At 49.2% G+C, this 15,541-nt stretch overlaps 6 protein-coding genes and 2 non-coding genes across 8 annotated transcripts; 4 read left to right on the top strand and 4 right to left on the bottom strand.

The window, feature by feature from the left end:
- Positions 1–94: 94 nt before the first annotated feature.
- Positions 95–166, top strand: BO85DRAFT_t201. Its single transcript has one exon. It is a non-coding gene; the product is annotated as a tRNA-Arg (tRNA).
- Positions 167–186: 20 nt separating this feature from the next.
- Positions 187–276, top strand: BO85DRAFT_t202. Its single transcript has one exon. It is a non-coding gene; the product is annotated as a tRNA-Pro (tRNA).
- A 433-nt stretch (positions 277–709) lies between these two features.
- Positions 710–3,923, bottom strand: optE (small oligopeptide transporter, OPT family). The gene is made up of 12 exons (XM_025665700.1): positions 3,560–3,923; positions 3,270–3,506; positions 3,061–3,207; positions 2,807–3,005; positions 2,235–2,749; positions 1,970–2,191; positions 1,862–1,915; positions 1,723–1,804; positions 1,553–1,669; positions 1,310–1,494; positions 1,205–1,255; positions 710–1,150 (listed from the first exon to the last, which is right to left on the bottom strand). The coding sequence occupies exons 1-12, from the start codon at positions 3,830–3,832 to the stop codon at positions 917–919; spliced, it is 2,316 nt and encodes a 771-aa protein (XP_025513140.1). The 5' UTR covers positions 3,833–3,923; the 3' UTR covers positions 710–916.
- A 481-nt stretch (positions 3,924–4,404) lies between these two features.
- BO85DRAFT_470565 (NAD(P)/FAD-dependent oxidoreductase) lies at positions 4,405–6,298 on the top strand. Its single transcript, XM_025662404.1, has 2 exons — positions 4,405–5,971; positions 6,036–6,298. Exons 1-2 carry the CDS (start codon positions 4,879–4,881, stop codon positions 6,254–6,256), a joined length of 1,314 nt encoding a protein of 437 aa, XP_025513139.1. The 5' UTR covers positions 4,405–4,878; the 3' UTR covers positions 6,257–6,298.
- On the bottom strand, positions 6,259–7,642 carry BO85DRAFT_81523 (phosphatase PAP2 family protein). Its single transcript, XM_025665699.1, has 4 exons — positions 7,408–7,642; positions 7,255–7,348; positions 6,852–7,191; positions 6,259–6,799 (listed from the first exon to the last, which is right to left on the bottom strand). The coding sequence occupies exons 1-4, from the start codon at positions 7,552–7,554 to the stop codon at positions 6,427–6,429; spliced, it is 954 nt and encodes a 317-aa protein (XP_025513138.1). The 5' UTR covers positions 7,555–7,642; the 3' UTR covers positions 6,259–6,426.
- Positions 7,643–7,769: 127 nt separating this feature from the next.
- Positions 7,770–8,783, top strand: med7 (mediator complex subunit MED7). Its single transcript, XM_025665698.1, has 2 exons — positions 7,770–8,120; positions 8,175–8,783. The coding sequence occupies exons 1-2, from the start codon at positions 7,857–7,859 to the stop codon at positions 8,700–8,702; spliced, it is 792 nt and encodes a 263-aa protein (XP_025513137.1). The 5' UTR covers positions 7,770–7,856; the 3' UTR covers positions 8,703–8,783.
- Positions 8,784–9,526: 743 nt separating this feature from the next.
- BO85DRAFT_522102 (putative C6 transcription factor) lies at positions 9,527–12,201 on the bottom strand. Its single transcript, XM_025665236.1, has 6 exons — positions 12,019–12,201; positions 11,854–11,966; positions 11,704–11,789; positions 10,970–11,655; positions 10,084–10,841; positions 9,527–10,020 (listed from the first exon to the last, which is right to left on the bottom strand). Exons 1-6 carry the CDS (start codon positions 12,115–12,117, stop codon positions 9,765–9,767), a joined length of 1,998 nt encoding a protein of 665 aa, XP_025513136.1. The 5' UTR covers positions 12,118–12,201; the 3' UTR covers positions 9,527–9,764.
- Positions 12,202–12,472: 271 nt separating this feature from the next.
- On the bottom strand, positions 12,473–14,388 carry BO85DRAFT_377203 (sugar porter family MFS transporter; the record flags this gene model as incomplete). Its single annotated transcript, XM_025656254.1, has 5 exons — positions 12,473–12,712; positions 12,773–12,849; positions 12,906–13,251; positions 13,311–13,783; positions 13,863–14,388. The coding sequence occupies 5 exons, from the start codon at positions 14,386–14,388 to the stop codon at positions 12,473–12,475; spliced, it is 1,662 nt and encodes a 553-aa protein (XP_025513135.1).
- Positions 14,389–15,541: the final 1,153 nt, after the last annotated feature.

The raw sequence follows: 15,541 nt of genomic DNA, 5'->3' as shown, positions 1-15,541 counted from the left end.
GATTTATTCCGTTCCGATGGAGACTTGATCTATAGGGCAGATCCGTTATTTCCTAGTTCTTAATGCCGTAAAGTGCGGCCATTTTTCATCAAATGGCCTGCTGGCCCAATGGTAAGGCGCTTGACTACGGATCAAGAGATTGCAGGTTCGAGTCCTGCGTAGGTCATTGGTTATTCTTTCCATCAAGCCCGGGTGGTCTAGTGGTATGATTCTCGCTTAGGGATTTAACCCAAGCATATCTGCGAGAGGTCCCGCGTTCGATCCGCGGCTCGGGCCTTGAAAAAGATAACCTTCATTTTTTTTTCTTTTCTCTACTTTCTTTTGCTCTATTCTCTTCTTTTTTGGAGGGGGAGAGAGGGAGGGGTGGTGTAGGAATGAATGAGTGAGTGGTGTTAACCACTCTGACTGACATTGCAGAGACATTCAATGGCGTAAAGACACATTCAAATTAACAATACAGGATACCAGGTGTGAGTTCCACGACTACCATAACCCACATCGAGGAAGGCATGAGTGGATTGAATATATATATCCAGTACCAGATAGGAGCTTAGGAAGGCTCTACATACGACATCCTGGATAGTTCTTCGTGATCGCAAGATTTCATTCTAAAGTTATGGGATAGACATACCTTGCAGACTGTATTCCCTTATACTACGCACGCTTAATCATGATTTTCCATAACAATCTGCGTAAAGGGTATTACCTATATCTTACTCAATAAATATCTGGATTGCCTCTGGCAGTATTTCTAGAGGCTTAACCAAAGTTTAAACGAATCAATAAATCAACCCAACGCTTCGAAAAACCCATGTATCGCCCTCATAAATACTGTATACATACCACACGAGCTGAGCTAACCTTTTCCATCCACCCAATAACCTCTTGTTGTGTCATAATTTGCTCTTTATACTTCTCACGACCACGTCACCGGTCCAAAAGTCTCATTTCCCTTCAACTCCAGCCACGGCGTGCCCTTGCTATCCACCGTCCCACTATTGACGGTGTTACCCCACCAGTTGAAGGTAATCCCCGGGAATGTCAGCGCGAAGAAGATCACAATGGCTCCAACGGCAACGCCAGAATCCAATGCGGCAGAGAGTACGTAGTTGTACTTGGCCCACCAGTGAGGCTTACGGCCTTTGATGATCTATAGGCGGTCAGGTTGTCGCACTTCATCATAATTTGAAGATAGATGACTCACCTTGTTGAAAATCAGACTAACTACAAACGCCGTGGAATAGTTGATACCCGTCTACCATCATCAGTTAGCATAGAGAATCACTCTTAACAAGGAGGTTTTCCATACAGCAGGAGGCAAGTTACCCGTGCCGGCAAAGAAGATCGGCCAGTGGATGGCGTCCAGGAACCGAGACTTGGGGTATTTCTTGCGCAATACAAAGGTAATAATAGGGAGCAGTGCTCCGATCCAGAAAAAGTGCAGAAGACCGGAATAAATCTTTCCAATATTGTATAGTCTGGTAGGTCCGATAGCTGTACCATCGTCAGTGATATTCTGCGCCGGCCAAAAGGAGCGGTGGAGCGGTCATACCTCCCCATAGAACGGCACTATTATAGTTGACCCGACCCTGCGGACAGGTAAAGTTGTCCGCTTGGTCCTCCGAGCACACGTCTTGCACATTTCCAAGCATCCAGAGCAGGACCCCGTCTTTCCGAATCAGCGGTCTGCAGTCAAAAAGTGGATGTATATAATTCACTCACTCTGCGTCAAAGTTCCCAGAATGCAGGCAACCAGTTGGGCAACGAAAAGAGTTCGCCGTGGGATCTTCATATACATTCCAAGCTGCAGATATTCATCAACAGGAGACACTTATCAAATATATCCGGAGGCCCAACCAACCTTCATGTCTGCGCCGTAATACATGGCTTGGCTCAGCCCAGTGTACGCATAAAACTATCATTTGTCAATGATGACTTCGCAGATGAATGTCTTAGCCTGGGATCTCACCTTGAATATCAAGAGAACGAGCGGCTTTCCTTTCAACAGATAGCCGGATACGATTTCTCCCAGAACGGTCAGACAGTTGCTGTTAAGGTTTGCCACAGCATATACTGTTCCAACCGGGATCACATAAATCGCTGCCAGAGCCAACGTGATAAACAAGCCCCAGAACGGAAGCCCCGTATGCCAGACATACTGCGTCATGATCGCAAGAGCAACGATAATAACCTTTATTGTCAGCTTGTTCGAATCAGAGGGAGGTAAGGCTTACAGTCAAGGCACCGTACCACCACCATGGTACATCAGGGTACTGGGAAAGTAGCCTGGCATGGATATCCTTTTTGTTCTCTCCTTTGAAAGTCTGAATAATATCCTTCGTATGATAGAGAAGTACGTGCGTGATCAAACACGTCAGGACTGCAAAACCTACGCCGTAACTCAAGGAGAAGGTCACAGGCAAGAAAAGGGGGCTATACGCTTTGTACTTGTCCTCATCAAAGACTCCTTCGCTGTTCAGGATACGACTCGAGTCGTAAATACCTCCCGTATTGTCATACGCATCAGAGCTCGTGAGAGGGAGATACGCTGTATACCACGTGTTGGTATAGTAAAGGATTGGGGCCGCCACGGCGTATATCAGAAACCAACCCGCAAAGACATTGGCCTGCGCCCAGTACGGAATGGTCAAGGGAGATGTGTTATACGCAATCTGGCTCCAATCAAAAGTCGTGGGCATATATCCCAGACCCGTGGTCATACCGAAGAGATTGTTGACGACCTTATTGTCTAGATATCATGTTAATTCAGAGCCCTTCTTTCGAATCAAGGTATATCCCAACATACTAGGAGCTGCCCAGCAAATGAAGGCAAAAGTACTCAATCCAGTAAAAATATATCCAGGAAACCAATACCAGCAGAAACTTCCAATGCAGACAATGAGGAAGAACCGGTATCGCGAGATTTTCCAGCCGTCGGCGATTGGGTTCGCTCCACTGTGCAGTGTTTGAAAGAGGGCTGCGTTTGCCAGTGTCGAAGGCCAAATCTGAGCGGATCTGGTTAGTGTAGATCTTCCCAGAGTTTGTTCTCCCCACACTTACCATTTGAGGCGGCTCAATGATGTATCTGTAGGACAGCCCAGCAAGCCCAAGACCAAACAACTGCATCGACAGCGATAGCAAGATCTGATATCCTACAGGTGTTGACATCTTGAGATACACCTTTTGTGCCTGGATAATCGCACTTGCCTATCACATATTGTCAGTATCTCCTATCCACTCTGGCCACTCTGTGACTTGAGACGACTCACCCAAGATTGGTTGAAACTGAGGTTAGACATGATCGTGATTACCGCGTGCTCTTTGATATTGAAGTGGTGGTCCGGATTTATGTCCAAGTCCCAGCGCCCAAACAAGCGCACCCTCATAATAGGCAGGGCTTTGGCAAAGAAACATCCCACTGGATAACTAAGCAGCTGCGCCACCAATGAAGTAATTGTCACACTGGGATACCGCATAGAGAAGAATTGATTGACGCCTGTACCAAGCTTTGAATAAAGTCAGTGTGCTAGATACAATTACATGTCTCTTGGGTACCTACGAGGGTGAAGACAACTCCCAAAAACCACATCCGAAATGTGTTGACTGGTAAAGTAGGGTCATCAGTGTTTGGAACGTTGGCTCGCACTTCCAGGTAAGGAGAATTGTCCGAGTCGATAGTATATTCAACATTGCTGCTGTCGCCAAGGGCAATATCTAGGGCATCTGCACTGGCCACGGGCTTCTTGGAAATTCCGTCGTCGCGCAATGTAGGGTCCCCCGCATATTCCTCAACGTCTGCATCGTGCGAGGTTTCTGACATATAGCGAGCCATGACACTGCTATCAGGCACTCAAAGGTCGCCTGGTCCCTTTGAAGAATGGAATTTGAAAAGGTTTTAGAGACTATTCCCGATGCCATGGGGAAGCATGGCAAGACAACCGACAGTGGCCATTCCTCCCTTTTATAACGGGATACTGCCGGCTTGGCTTTGCCGGCATCTCATATCAACGGACATTCATGTCGCTGTGTAGATAGGGCCCGAGGGCAGCGACGAGATAGAGTATACAGTGTACGGTAGGCTTATTCCCGTTGGACATCCTGCCTGGGTGCAAAGGCAAGAGACTAAGAACTTAAAGAAGTGAAGAAGTAGATATGCGGCAACGCCTGCTATTGGACCCATGACAAGCTCAAAGCAGCCACAAGACGATTGTACGGGTGGGGGAATAATAAGGTAAGGTCCAAGCGAACGAATAGCCGGTATGCACCTAGTGGCTAATACTTTGTTGCGACCAGCCCAAAGTCTGGTCATTCTGGTGCTATCTCGCATTTAGGCTAATGCAGCCCTCTGTTCCATCCGCCAGTATCTAGCATAATTTCGTGGCGATGATTCGACATGCCAACTGCCGGCAGGGAGGGGGCTCTCGGTCTTGCTCCGCACACACTTCGAATTGGTTGGCCGACGTCGGCGGAGTGGCGGGCCATTCAAGCACGCAAAGATAAAGCTAGGATTGGAGTTTGAGCTTTGGTGGGCCAGGATAAGACGCGTTGGACAGTGCATGCGGGGGGAGATTTTGTGTTTATCGGTCCCATAGGGTAACCGGGCGGTCGCTACCGCTCGATAACCACCGCGTGGACCTTCCTGCCTATCGGTGGGTAAGACAAGCCCGACATCTGATGATTCAATGCCCTGGTCGTCGCCATTGTAATGCTGTAGTATAAAGGCCACGTCTCGTATATCCTTCATAGGATTCTCTTATCCCGTCAAAGAGTTGCTTCACTTGGAAAGCTGTGCAGGTCAAGAGCCATCCAATTGGTGCGGCATAGCGATCTCTCTTTCAACCCCTCCAACATCGTTGACCGCGCCCAAACTACATCGCAATGGCAATCACCAAATCTTCCTCCATTTTGATTGTTGGTGCGGGTACCTGGGGCTGCTCTACTGCCCTACACCTGGCTCGCAGAGGCTACACCAATGTGACTGTCCTGGATCCTTACCCTGTCCCCTCCGCTATTTCTGCAGGAAACGACGTCAACAAAGTCATTTCTTCCGGCCAATACAGCAACCGAAAAGATGAGATTGAGGTGAACGAGCTTCTGGGAGAACAAGCGTTCCAAGGATGGAAGAACGACCCTCTCTTCCAGCCCTACTACCACGATGTCGGCCTCCTCATGTCGGCGTGCACATCAGCTGGCCTGGACCGCCTTGGTGTCCGAGTAAGGCCCGAAGCCGACCCGAACTTGGTGGAGATGTCGCGGCCAGAACAATTCCGTGATCTTGCTCCTGCTGTGCTCAAAGGAGATTTCCCTGGGTGGAAGGGTTACTTTCTTCGCTCCGGTGCCGGCTGGGCTCATGCCCGGAATGCTCTCGTCGCGGCCGCCAGGGAAGCACAGAGACTTGGTGTCAAGTTCGTTGCTGGTTCGCCGGCAGGCAGAGTCATCACCCTTATTTTCGAGAACAATGATGTGAAGGGTGCCGTTACTGCTGATGGCAAAATCTGGCGTGCGGAGCAGACGATCCTGTGTGCTGGTGCAAATGCCGGGCAGTTCTTGGATTTCAAGGACCAGCTGCGCCCAACTGCCTGGACGCTTGTACATATCGCTCTGAAGCCCGAGGAGCGTGCACAATACAAGAACATGCCCGTCATCTTCAATATCGAAAAGGGCTTCTTCTTTGAGCCGGATGAGGAGCGCGGGGAGATCAAGATCTGTGATGAGCATCCCGGATACACAAACATGGTCAGATCACAAGATGGGAAGCTGCAAAGTCTTCCCTTCGAGAAGACACAAGTACCCCTGGAATCCGAGAAGAGGGTCCGGGCTCTTCTCAGAGAAACTGTGCCTCAGTTGGCAGACCGTCCCTTCAGCTTTGCGAGAATCTGCTGGTGCGCAGACACCGCTAACCGCGAATTCATCATTGACCGTCACCCACAGCACAAATCACTGATTCTGGGATGTGGTGCTTCTGGCAGAGGTAAGACGCCACGCCATAGCCCCAAACAAGATGCGTTTCCGTTACTAACACGCACCATTAATAGGCTACAAATACCTACCGTCCATCGGGAGTCTGATTGTCGATGCCATGGAGGGTAAAGTTCCTCAGAAGGTCCACGATCTCATCAAATGGAGCCCAGAGATTGCTTCGGATAGAAACTGGAGCGACACTCTGGGACGATTTGGAGGCCCTAACAAGGTGATGGACTTCCACGATGTCAAGGAATGGACCAGTGTACAGCATCGGGACATTTCCAAATTGTAAGAATAGGTATGAGTAATGAAAACCCAAAATTGACAACATTGAGCGCACAATACAATAAAATCTCTACTATAAGGGCGAGCGTCCAAAGTAACGGTACATCACCAACACAAAAATCTAGGGTATCACAGAAAGAAACAGGATGGTGAAAATGTGGCAAATGACATCTACCTCTAGGAGGATGTAGATTCTGCAAGTTGATATGACTCCCGAGCATCCCACTGACGCGCAACAGCTGCTGAGCCCGGAAGCTGCTGTTCCTCATCACCAGGCAGTTTGGAGAATCCATCTGGTCCGATGATATCGTCTCTCCCATATGGGCAGTCGCAGGTTACTGACCGAAGGGCTGGATAATAGCGTCGGTACGAGAAATAGGCTACCATCAACCCGAGGAGCGATCCACAAGTAACATCGTATACATCGTGGCGGTAATCGTCCAGGCGAGAGATAGCAACTAACAAAGCGCAGAGAAGCGGAGCAAAGGCTACGAGGCAGCGACAGAGGTCGGTCCTCGGTCTGAACACGTGCATTTGACCGGAAAGGAACCTGGGTAAACGATTAGCGCTATTCTATGGGTTGTCGCGGCATACAAGCTTACAGTGACATATAACCGAGCCCACCAAATGAGAAGCTACTGTGGCCACTGGGGAAACTCCTCCATCCTTCTTGGAGGATGTGCTCGTTGGTTTGAGTACACACCGTCCATGAGACCAGCAAGTCCTTGGGGGTCCCTTTCCTTGGTAGACAGCGAGAAATTAGATCAGGGCGAGGTCGGCCAGCGGCGTTCTTGATAATGTCGGTAATAAGGCTCGTTAGCATAAGTGCGATGAGAAAGCCCAGCAAAGTCACTTGGACCTTGTGAGGGTAGGGACGGAACACGGCTGCCCAGGCGAGGAGGAGAAGGAACGGAATGACGCCAGCATAAATGATAGACCAAACTGTGAATCGATAGTAAGCATCCAGGAAAAGTCGACGTCGACAGGGCAGGTGCAGTATCTCACCGACTGGAACCCTCTCCACGACAGCGAAGGGATACTGGATACTTTTATTGTCAAGGGAGAACATGCGATGAAATGGGGTCGCAAAAATTTGAATCTGTGAGAAACATTCTGATTAGTGCATGATCCAGTCAAACGGCAGGTCTGAAGGCGTACCAGTATCCAAGCAGCTACAATGCACGCCAGCGCGACAGCGTCGACGACCGGGTACGAGCGCTGATACAAGCGGGACATTGTGCTACTTGCTTCTCTCACTGGAGAGCGAGGGCTTGCTGAGCCAGCAGCAAGTCCACTGCGAGGCATTTTGTAGAGCTCAGTTCGTATCTACAGCGCTCATGAGAAACCAACGAAGAATCAGCGCCTGGCTGGATAGAGTGGTTGGGAAGTTGCGCAACGGAGGCCGTAGTTAGTGGATGGTGAACAAGAGCAAGTGGCCGCCTGGCATGAGCACGGGCCAACAACACCGGACATCTCCGCATTGCGCCGCCGACTCGACTGTCCACATTCTTTCCTGCATTCACCTCTTGATCTCGTGTCCATCGCGTGCTACCAACCCTACCCCGACTCATCTATCGCACTACAGCTGTCAATTTCGCGAGAGAACCATGGCCGACGCCGCACAGCAACGGACGCTTGCGACTGCCTTTGCCCCGCCGCCTCCGCTATGGAAACACTTCACGCCCGATAATCTGAAGAGGCTCGAGGAGGTCAAGAAAGAGGCATCCAAAGGTGAGGATGGGAAACCGCAGAAAAAGAAATGGTCACCTGCCGAATTGCGCGCTCTTGATCTGCCACCAGAGCTTCGGCTTCTCGTCCCACCAGCGATCCCTGACACCGGTCATTACAGCGTATTCGGAGAGCTTCAGAACGTAAGTCTTCAATCATTGCCTCGCCGTAACGCTGCTAATCACGCATCCCCACAGCTTTCAACTGCTTTATCGTCCCTGAAAGATCAAGGCATCACCCAGCTGTACCCTTCCTCGTCTCCGGCAGATACCGACCGTCAATCGCCCTCGGAGCCATCCCGGCCGCTCAACCACGCATACTACCTCCTCAAAATCAGCAAATCTCTCCTTCTAAACTTTCTTGAATTTGTCGGCGTTCTATCCGTGTCTCCGGAGCAGTTCGAATCCAAAGTGGAGGACCTGCGCAACCTCTTCATCAACGCACACCATCTCCTGAATTTGTACAGACCACACCAAGCTAGGGAATCCCTAATTATGATGATGGAAGAGCAATTGAGTCGAACCAAGGAAGAAATTCAGCAGATGGACAAACTGAAAGCCGAGATCACTGGTGTTCTAGAACGGTTGGAAGCAGATGGCATCGCTGCGCAGTCACATCCCCAGCAGACCGACGAGGACGGCAAAAAGGACTCAGAAACAAGTCAAAAGACCATCGAAGATGCACGATTAATTTGGAATCTCCTGGACGGGAAGATTGAGGGTTGAAGATGTCGAGTGCCGATAACCTCGTGCTCATCCGGGAACCACTCACAAGGGAGCTATTAGCTTCAGCTACATCACCTGCCATTCTACAGCCCAGATGCAGATCAGCAATGTCAGTACTGGTGGAAATATGACCAAATTGCGAAATCTACGAGCTACGCGCGTCTATTCTATCGCGACCAATTCTGGACTGAGACCGCTCAACAAAGCCCGGCGATCAAGCCAAATACAGGCGAACACAGTCCACAGTGTCCAATGCCCGAGCATCCAAACATTACATACGCGCTTCACGGGCACCACAGACCGGAAAGCATCCACTTTTCGATACCCATAAATTCCACACTGCGGTCGGGAACAACATGGTTCCGCTAAGATCACGTGCGGCGCTAACGGCGCGCGTTTAAATTCCCACCAAATTTTCTCCCGCAACTTTTCTTCACGCATACAACAACGGAGATTCGACAACGGCCAAGCTAGTTCTCTGAGGACTGAGCAGTATTGCAAAGCTTAATGGTGCTTCACATGCTGCTCAACCTTTAGGTCCAGCTTTTGGCTTAATTGACATTACATTCATACATACAGAGTATTGGTAAGTCGAGCAATATGTCTCCTACTTTGGCTTATATGATGATTTGCGTATTATCTTTGTTTCAACCCCATCTGAAAGTACAAATTGTACTCTTTGATTATAACTGCGCATATAATATCTGAAATAAGCTTTACTGCTTTTGTTGCTTTGCTTGCAATCACAACAACAATGTTCGAACTGTCTTGCTGACTTTGTTCAAGATCTAGGTTTTCACTCTGTTACTATTATGATAGTTCATATCAATATATTATTTCTTGAAACCAAAATTCTTCTCGTAAACAAGTGTAAATATCCTCTATATTAGCCAATCGCATCCTATTATCGATAATCCATCGCACCCCCAATGTTGAATCCCTCGTTGGGCGCCCTGAAAATTCATCCCTTCCAAAATAATATAACCAAACGCCAAGCCAAGTCTTCCCTAACTGTATATACCCTGTAACCCAACAAATAAAACCCCCAATACAGATCCACCCTTAATTAGAACGCTCATGCCACGCTTTCTCAATCGCACAACTAGCCAGTCTATACAACTCAGCCACAAAATCCGCAATCATCTTGATATGCACGATTTCATTGACCGAGGACGGTTGACGCAGGAAAATCCTTTCCAGCATACTCATTGCCGTTTTGAGTAGGCCGAGATCTTTGGTGGCCTGGGGATCGGAGGGGTTTTGGAGAATGTTGCAGAATATGGCTAGGAGGGCGGACATGGGGTAGAAGATGAGGGTCCTGAATATATCGTTGTTAGTAAAGGGTGTTGTTGAAGAGTGGGGTGGAGGGAAGAGAACGTACCAGAATATACCGTCAATCAGGACATGTTCCGATGCTTGCAGGTAGAGTAGTGTTGAACGACTGGCTTCGACGGACAGAGCTAAGCTGGAGTTGACGCCGTGCATGATTCCACCTTCTTCCTTAGACCAGTCCCTGCATCGGCCACTAGCTTGGTGGATGATTGTCATGCAGAGATGGTAGTTTAGTCGCAGTATGACTGAATGCATGTTGGCGTTTGGGTCGGGGGTTTCTTTAACAAAGGATAATGTAGGTCGCCATGCGAGAGGTATCGACAGTCTCCATTTCTCGAGCTCGTCGTCCAGTTCGCGGATTTCCTTCAGGATCTCGGCATCCGTTTTCTTCAGACCTTTGAAAGAGTACAGGGCGTTGTAAGCACGAGCCTTGATTATACTCAGGCGGATGTCCACTGGATAAACTGGATCTTCGGGCATGTCTTCTGGAGGTATTTGCCGGCAGTCGAGCGGGAATTTGAACAGATTCTCACTGTAACTGGCCGGTATTGTTAAGTCACAGTTATCTTCCGTAAAGAGCTGGGGCTGTCCAGTCCGAAGGGACACATCTTTTTCAATCGTGTAACCAAGCCAGAAGAGATATCGGATTTGTCTCTGTGACCTCATGGCGATCTCGTTTTGCGGCGTCTCCGGGTCTTCTGGCATTGAACTAGCAGTGTGTCCGCCCAAGATGAAAACCATGCGTGCTGCGATTGAACCGTAGTAGCTGGCTGACTGTAAGTTGCCAGTTACTAGCTCGAACAGTGCCTTTCAGTGAAGTCAGCGCACGAGAAAATACTCTCAGAGACTTAGAATGTGTAGTCTTTGTATAAGAATAGCGCAACCGACATGGATGGGCACAGAGGCCAAGCGGAATTAGAGGATTAGGAACTCACCATCATCGATACCACCTGTAGTCCCTCCACCGAAGCAGACTCTTGCAACACCTGAGGCAGTAAGCATTGTGCTCTCGTGAAGTAGGTCTCACTGTTAAGAGGGGCATGTTTTCGGAACTCATGCTCAAATTCGAGAGGTGGTACTAAAGATGTAAAGGCGGCAAAGGCAAGCACACATGCCTTGGTGCTCGCTTTCCCATACGAAAGCCTTGTTCGCGGTTGCTGATAAGCATTTTCAATAGTTTCCTTGAAGAGAACAGGATCCACAACTGGAAATATACGCCTTACAAAGGACATGCAAAACAGCCTGAAGTAAGTGTCTATAACGTTTCGATCAGGCAGGTCGAATGCGCTTTCGGGATGGGGATTCATCACCAGCGCATTGGATGTTAATGCCCGTTGTCTTTCCCACGGCGGCTTGTTGGAACTGACTAACTTGCTGAGCGCAATATTTTGTCCGGTCCGTGACTGAACCCATTGTTTGCCCTCTGGGAGCAGTAACGGAATGCCCGTGAACAGGTTTATGCATCCCAACTCGCGACCTGCGAAATGTAGAGGCACCGAAGAAGAACCTGACTTCTCATTGAAGGTCGAAGATTCTCTCGAAAAGTCGTGGGTATATTCAGAAGATCGCGACCCTATAGGAGACTCATGATAATCGACACTAGGTGGTGTTGCAGCGGGAGCTGTGTATGTTAGTAGATGGAGATTAGTCGATGACTCGGCATACTGACTAGGCTCTTTGAGAAGGTTCTCCGTGAGGAACTTTTCTATGCGCTCAATACGCTCAGCCAGTCCGGGCGTTTCTTTCTCTCTAGATCTGGATACACTGTCAGATGAGGCTCCAGCTACTATTTTCTTTTAGTAGGAGACAAGAGTTATACCCTTTTGCATCACTCTTGGCTTTCCGCTTCCGAGTAATGACCCGGTTAAAGGTACATGGAATGTTATGATGACTGCACCAATTACACTGAGGCACAGCTGCATCACATTTAATCTACAGATGGTCAGAAATTTACTCCGAAGCACGTTCAGAGAGCAAGACCGACCTTTCTTTTGTAGCATGAATCGCAGGCCCTCGATATACGCTTCCTATGCTTCTGGGAGTCTTCTTCCGACCTGTCAGCAGGTGTCGGAGAGTGATACATGTTATATGATGTCCGCAATGAACCTATATGCCGTAGTAGATCAGTAGGGTCCTAAGGAGAAGGTAATAGCAAGGAGACAGGAAGCTGACGGATGTGTCGAAGGCGAAAAGCTTCCGACCCGCTGACAAACACGCAACTGTGGGCCGGAATTACCTGGTTAGTAAGCGGAGATAAGGATGGTCCAGAACCCAATTTTCCGACAAGAATAGCAACCAGTAATCTACTCAACGTTGCAAATTTCATTTCACGTCACTCATAAATTCGTAAGTCCTAACTAAATAGTCATGTTATACACAAAGAATTGAACTGCACTGGATCTACCAGTAGATCAGTGCAAACGTCTTCACAGGCAACATTAGGCCTCTATCACGGCCTGCTCCTCCTCATGCAACAGGTCTGCCTCGATAGCACGTCTACGAGCCTGCTCTGCTTCGCTCGAGTTATCCTTGAATACCTGATCCATCTCTTCCAGAGACCTACCCTTGGTCTCAGGGACGAAGAAGAGTGTCCATACGAAGGCCAGCGAACAGAAGACTGCAAAGAATACGTAGGCGCCGTATCCGGTATCTTCAACAAGCGGTGGCGTGATCAAGCCCTATTAAACATTCATATTAGTACTGCGCTGTATCTTGCTGTTATTCCAGGGTTAACTCACAATAATAAAGTTGTTCAGCCAGTTAGAGCAGGTCGAAAGGGCCACACCCTTGGCACGGAGAGAAGAAGGAAACACCTCTGGGATGAGTTAGACACGAGTGGCATTCCAACATTCAATGGGGGTAGATACTTACCAGCTGGCAGCGCCCATCCTACTGGACCCCATGAGCCACCAAAAGCAACCATATACAAAAGTAGAAGAGCGACGCTGGCCCAACCCTGTGCGCGGTGTGCGGGCCAGTTGTCGGAGTAGAGGCTAACCAAGACGGCCACGATGATATGGCAGATTGCCATGATAGCTACACCCCAAAGCAGAAGAGCCCGTCGACCGAATTTATCCATGGTGGAAATACTGGTAATCACACCCACCAGCTGTCCCACGTTCACGATACCCGCCATCAACAGTTGCATGCTGTAGTCTAGTCCCATCGTCTCGAACAGTGTAGGTGCGTAGTAAATGAGGGCATTGATTCCGACGAACTATCCCCGAACTATTAGTTGCTTTCTGGGATGATTTTTTGAGGCATCTTGCTGCTCACCTGTTGGAAGAACATCATCATGACACCAATGTGCGTCCTCCGCCAGCAACCCTTTTTGAAGCAATCGGCCCAGCATGCCAGATCAAGCAAAATTGCATTCTTGATTCCACCACCCTGCAGATTGGGGTGCTTTTCTGCGTTGAGTTCCTGATGGAAGCGAACCTCGGCTTTGATGTCCAGAAGCTCCTGTCTGACGCGCTTATCGGATGGAGGCAACTGACGCAGCTTCGATAGACTCTGAAGAGCCTCCTGGACCCTCCCTTTGGCAACAAGCCATCTTGGAGAGAAAGGAAGTACAATAACACCCGCCGACAAGATGAAACCTGGGATCAACTGCAGCAGGAAGGGAAGGCGCCACGCCCACTCTCCAGACATGTACCTAGTACCATAGGTGATCCAGTATGCAATGACGATTCCAAGGACGATGAACAATTCTTCCATGACCAGAAGTGTACCACGGCACTCGGGAGGACCTATTAGGAATACAGGTCAGCTGACGCTCAATGTACAAGTCATGAAACCAGCCCGGTATGAAACAGTCATAATACTCACTAATTTCGGAGATATACAAGGGAGCCACCATGGACAGCATACCAATCCCCACACCACCAATCAGTCGTGCGACAGTCAACATGGCATAGTCAACCGCTGCTGTCTGCAATACTGATCCAACCGTGAAAATGCAAACTGCGACGATGATCGAATAACGGCGAGAGATTTTGTCCGCGATCCAACCCTGGTTCATGGCACCAAGAAATGCTCCTAGCTCGATCATTGCTGTCATCAAACCTTTCCAAAAGCCGGAGTTCACCTCGGGGAAACGCTCCAAGAATTGGTCCATGACCAGAATGACTGAGACTACACCTTGATCATACCCAAATGTGAGACCTCCCAGCGTCGAGCAAGCAGCACACATGAGGACGAATGGGTTTGCTATGAGTCCCCTAATACCTGGGGGGCCATAAGGTTCCCTTTCGGGGAGAGGGTCCTCTGCATGGTGAGCAATGCCCCCCTGGATGGATGAACGACCATCCGGGGACAGCTCCTTTGCAGGATCTATAGGCTTCTTATCCATCATGGAATATGAAAAAGGGGGTAAAGAAGAGGAGAGATGATTGATTCAAGGAGAAGGGATGGGTGTAGGCCCAGCTTGATCGCAAAAGCGATGCCTGTTGTCGCTATCAAGATAGCACGTGAGTTGATTTACAATTGATTTACCAAGAAAGCGAAGAGGAGACGCGAGTTACACCGCAGCTTATATAGATGCATCAATTGACTACAGTTAACCTGGCCAGCCAACCAGAAGGAACCAGATGCCCAAGGAAATCAAGAGGCCGGGAAGCGACGTGATTCGCAGCAGACAGCACGGTAGGATTCGGACGATTCCATAGCCATGAAGCAGAAGGGGGGAGAAGAAAAGAACCCTAAGCTGCGATCTGCAGGCCAATGTCGAATCGTAATGTCTGGGTGAAAGTGGGCCGGCGGGCGGAGACCGTCAGGGAAGTGTGAGAAGTGGAGGTGGTGAGGCCAAACTGTGGTCCGTTTTAGCGTATCGCAGTCACCCTGGTTCGAATCCACTAGAAAAGCGCAGGCATGGGATGGAACTACATGGAAAGCCGGTTTGGTCTTTAGAGAGCGAACAGCTTCCAATTCAGAAGATATATAGCCAATTTGACAAGCTCACCAAGATTTAACCTTGCTTGTCATTTTTGAGCACTTTCTGACTAGATATTCGTTTGGTTTCCCAATCGAGGAAAGCAGGACATCCCGTGACGGCAACACGTGCGGACATCACCATCTTGCATTCCGACCAGATGAGCGAATTGACCGAAAGTCTCACCCTGTCTCACCCAAGTTTAGTGTCGGAGTAAAGCCGTCCTGTCTGGGAATCGGTTGTCTCCCAGCTACTACTTACTACTGTGGTACGGAGTACAAACCCCAGGATTACCTTTAGGATGTCTCCGCATCCGCATGGCTACAGGCCCGCTATTAAACGCATGGTCGAATGAGCTGGACGCATGAGAGTGCCCCGATATATACTCGATAAGACACCCCATGTCCTCGTCATCGTACTTCAACAGCCGTGGATCATATACTGACATCTTCATGGATGATACCTCTTCAGTCTGCCAATCACAAGGTTTTCTGGGATGTCCGAAAGCGGGTGCAGGAGGTGCCGCAGGAGCTACTACCAGCACTTACTCAGTACTACATCATCTTGAACGGCGGAA

The sequence above is a fragment of the Aspergillus piperis genome, assembly GCF_003184755.1.
Source record: "Aspergillus piperis CBS 112811 unplaced genomic scaffold BO85scaffold_16, whole genome shotgun sequence".
Taxonomy (NCBI): Eukaryota; Fungi; Ascomycota; class Eurotiomycetes; order Eurotiales; family Aspergillaceae; genus Aspergillus; species Aspergillus piperis.
This window is presented reverse-complemented; position numbering and strand designations above follow the sequence as displayed.

Excerpts from the sequence above, each read along its gene's own strand:
- optE (XM_025665700.1), bottom strand. The coding sequence starts at position 3,832 with ATGGCTCGCTATATGTCAGAAACCTCGCACGATGCAGACGTTGAGGAA. Across the intron at positions 2,750-2,806 it reads CATTTGCTGGGCAGCTCCTA|ACAATAAGGTCGTCAACAAT; the intron begins GTATGTTGGGAT and ends CATGATATCTAG. Across the intron at positions 1,151-1,204 it reads TTAGTCTGATTTTCAACAAG|ATCATCAAAGGCCGTAAGCC; the intron begins GTGAGTCATCTA and ends GACCGCCTATAG.
- BO85DRAFT_470565 (XM_025662404.1), top strand. The coding sequence starts at position 4,879 with ATGGCAATCACCAAATCTTCCTCCATTTTGATTGTTGGTGCGGGTACC. Across the intron at positions 5,972-6,035 it reads ATGTGGTGCTTCTGGCAGAG|GCTACAAATACCTACCGTCC; the intron begins GTAAGACGCCAC and ends CACCATTAATAG.
- BO85DRAFT_81523 (XM_025665699.1), bottom strand. The coding sequence starts at position 7,554 with ATGCCTCGCAGTGGACTTGCTGCTGGCTCAGCAAGCCCTCGCTCTCCA. Across the intron at positions 7,349-7,407 it reads TTGTAGCTGCTTGGATACTG|ATTCAAATTTTTGCGACCCC; the intron begins GTACGCCTTCAG and ends TGTTTCTCACAG. Across the intron at positions 7,192-7,254 it reads CGTGGAGAGGGTTCCAGTCG|TTTGGTCTATCATTTATGCT; the intron begins GTGAGATACTGC and ends ATCGATTCACAG.
- med7 (XM_025665698.1), top strand. The coding sequence starts at position 7,857 with ATGGCCGACGCCGCACAGCAACGGACGCTTGCGACTGCCTTTGCCCCG. Across the intron at positions 8,121-8,174 it reads TATTCGGAGAGCTTCAGAAC|CTTTCAACTGCTTTATCGTC; the intron begins GTAAGTCTTCAA and ends GCATCCCCACAG.
- BO85DRAFT_522102 (XM_025665236.1), bottom strand. The coding sequence starts at position 12,117 with ATGTATCACTCTCCGACACCTGCTGACAGGTCGGAAGAAGACTCCCAG. Across the intron at positions 11,967-12,018 it reads ATTCATGCTACAAAAGAAAG|ATTAAATGTGATGCAGCTGT; the intron begins GTCGGTCTTGCT and ends GACCATCTGTAG. Across the intron at positions 10,021-10,083 it reads CTGATTGACGGTATATTCTG|GACCCTCATCTTCTACCCCA; the intron begins GTACGTTCTCTT and ends CGATATATTCAG.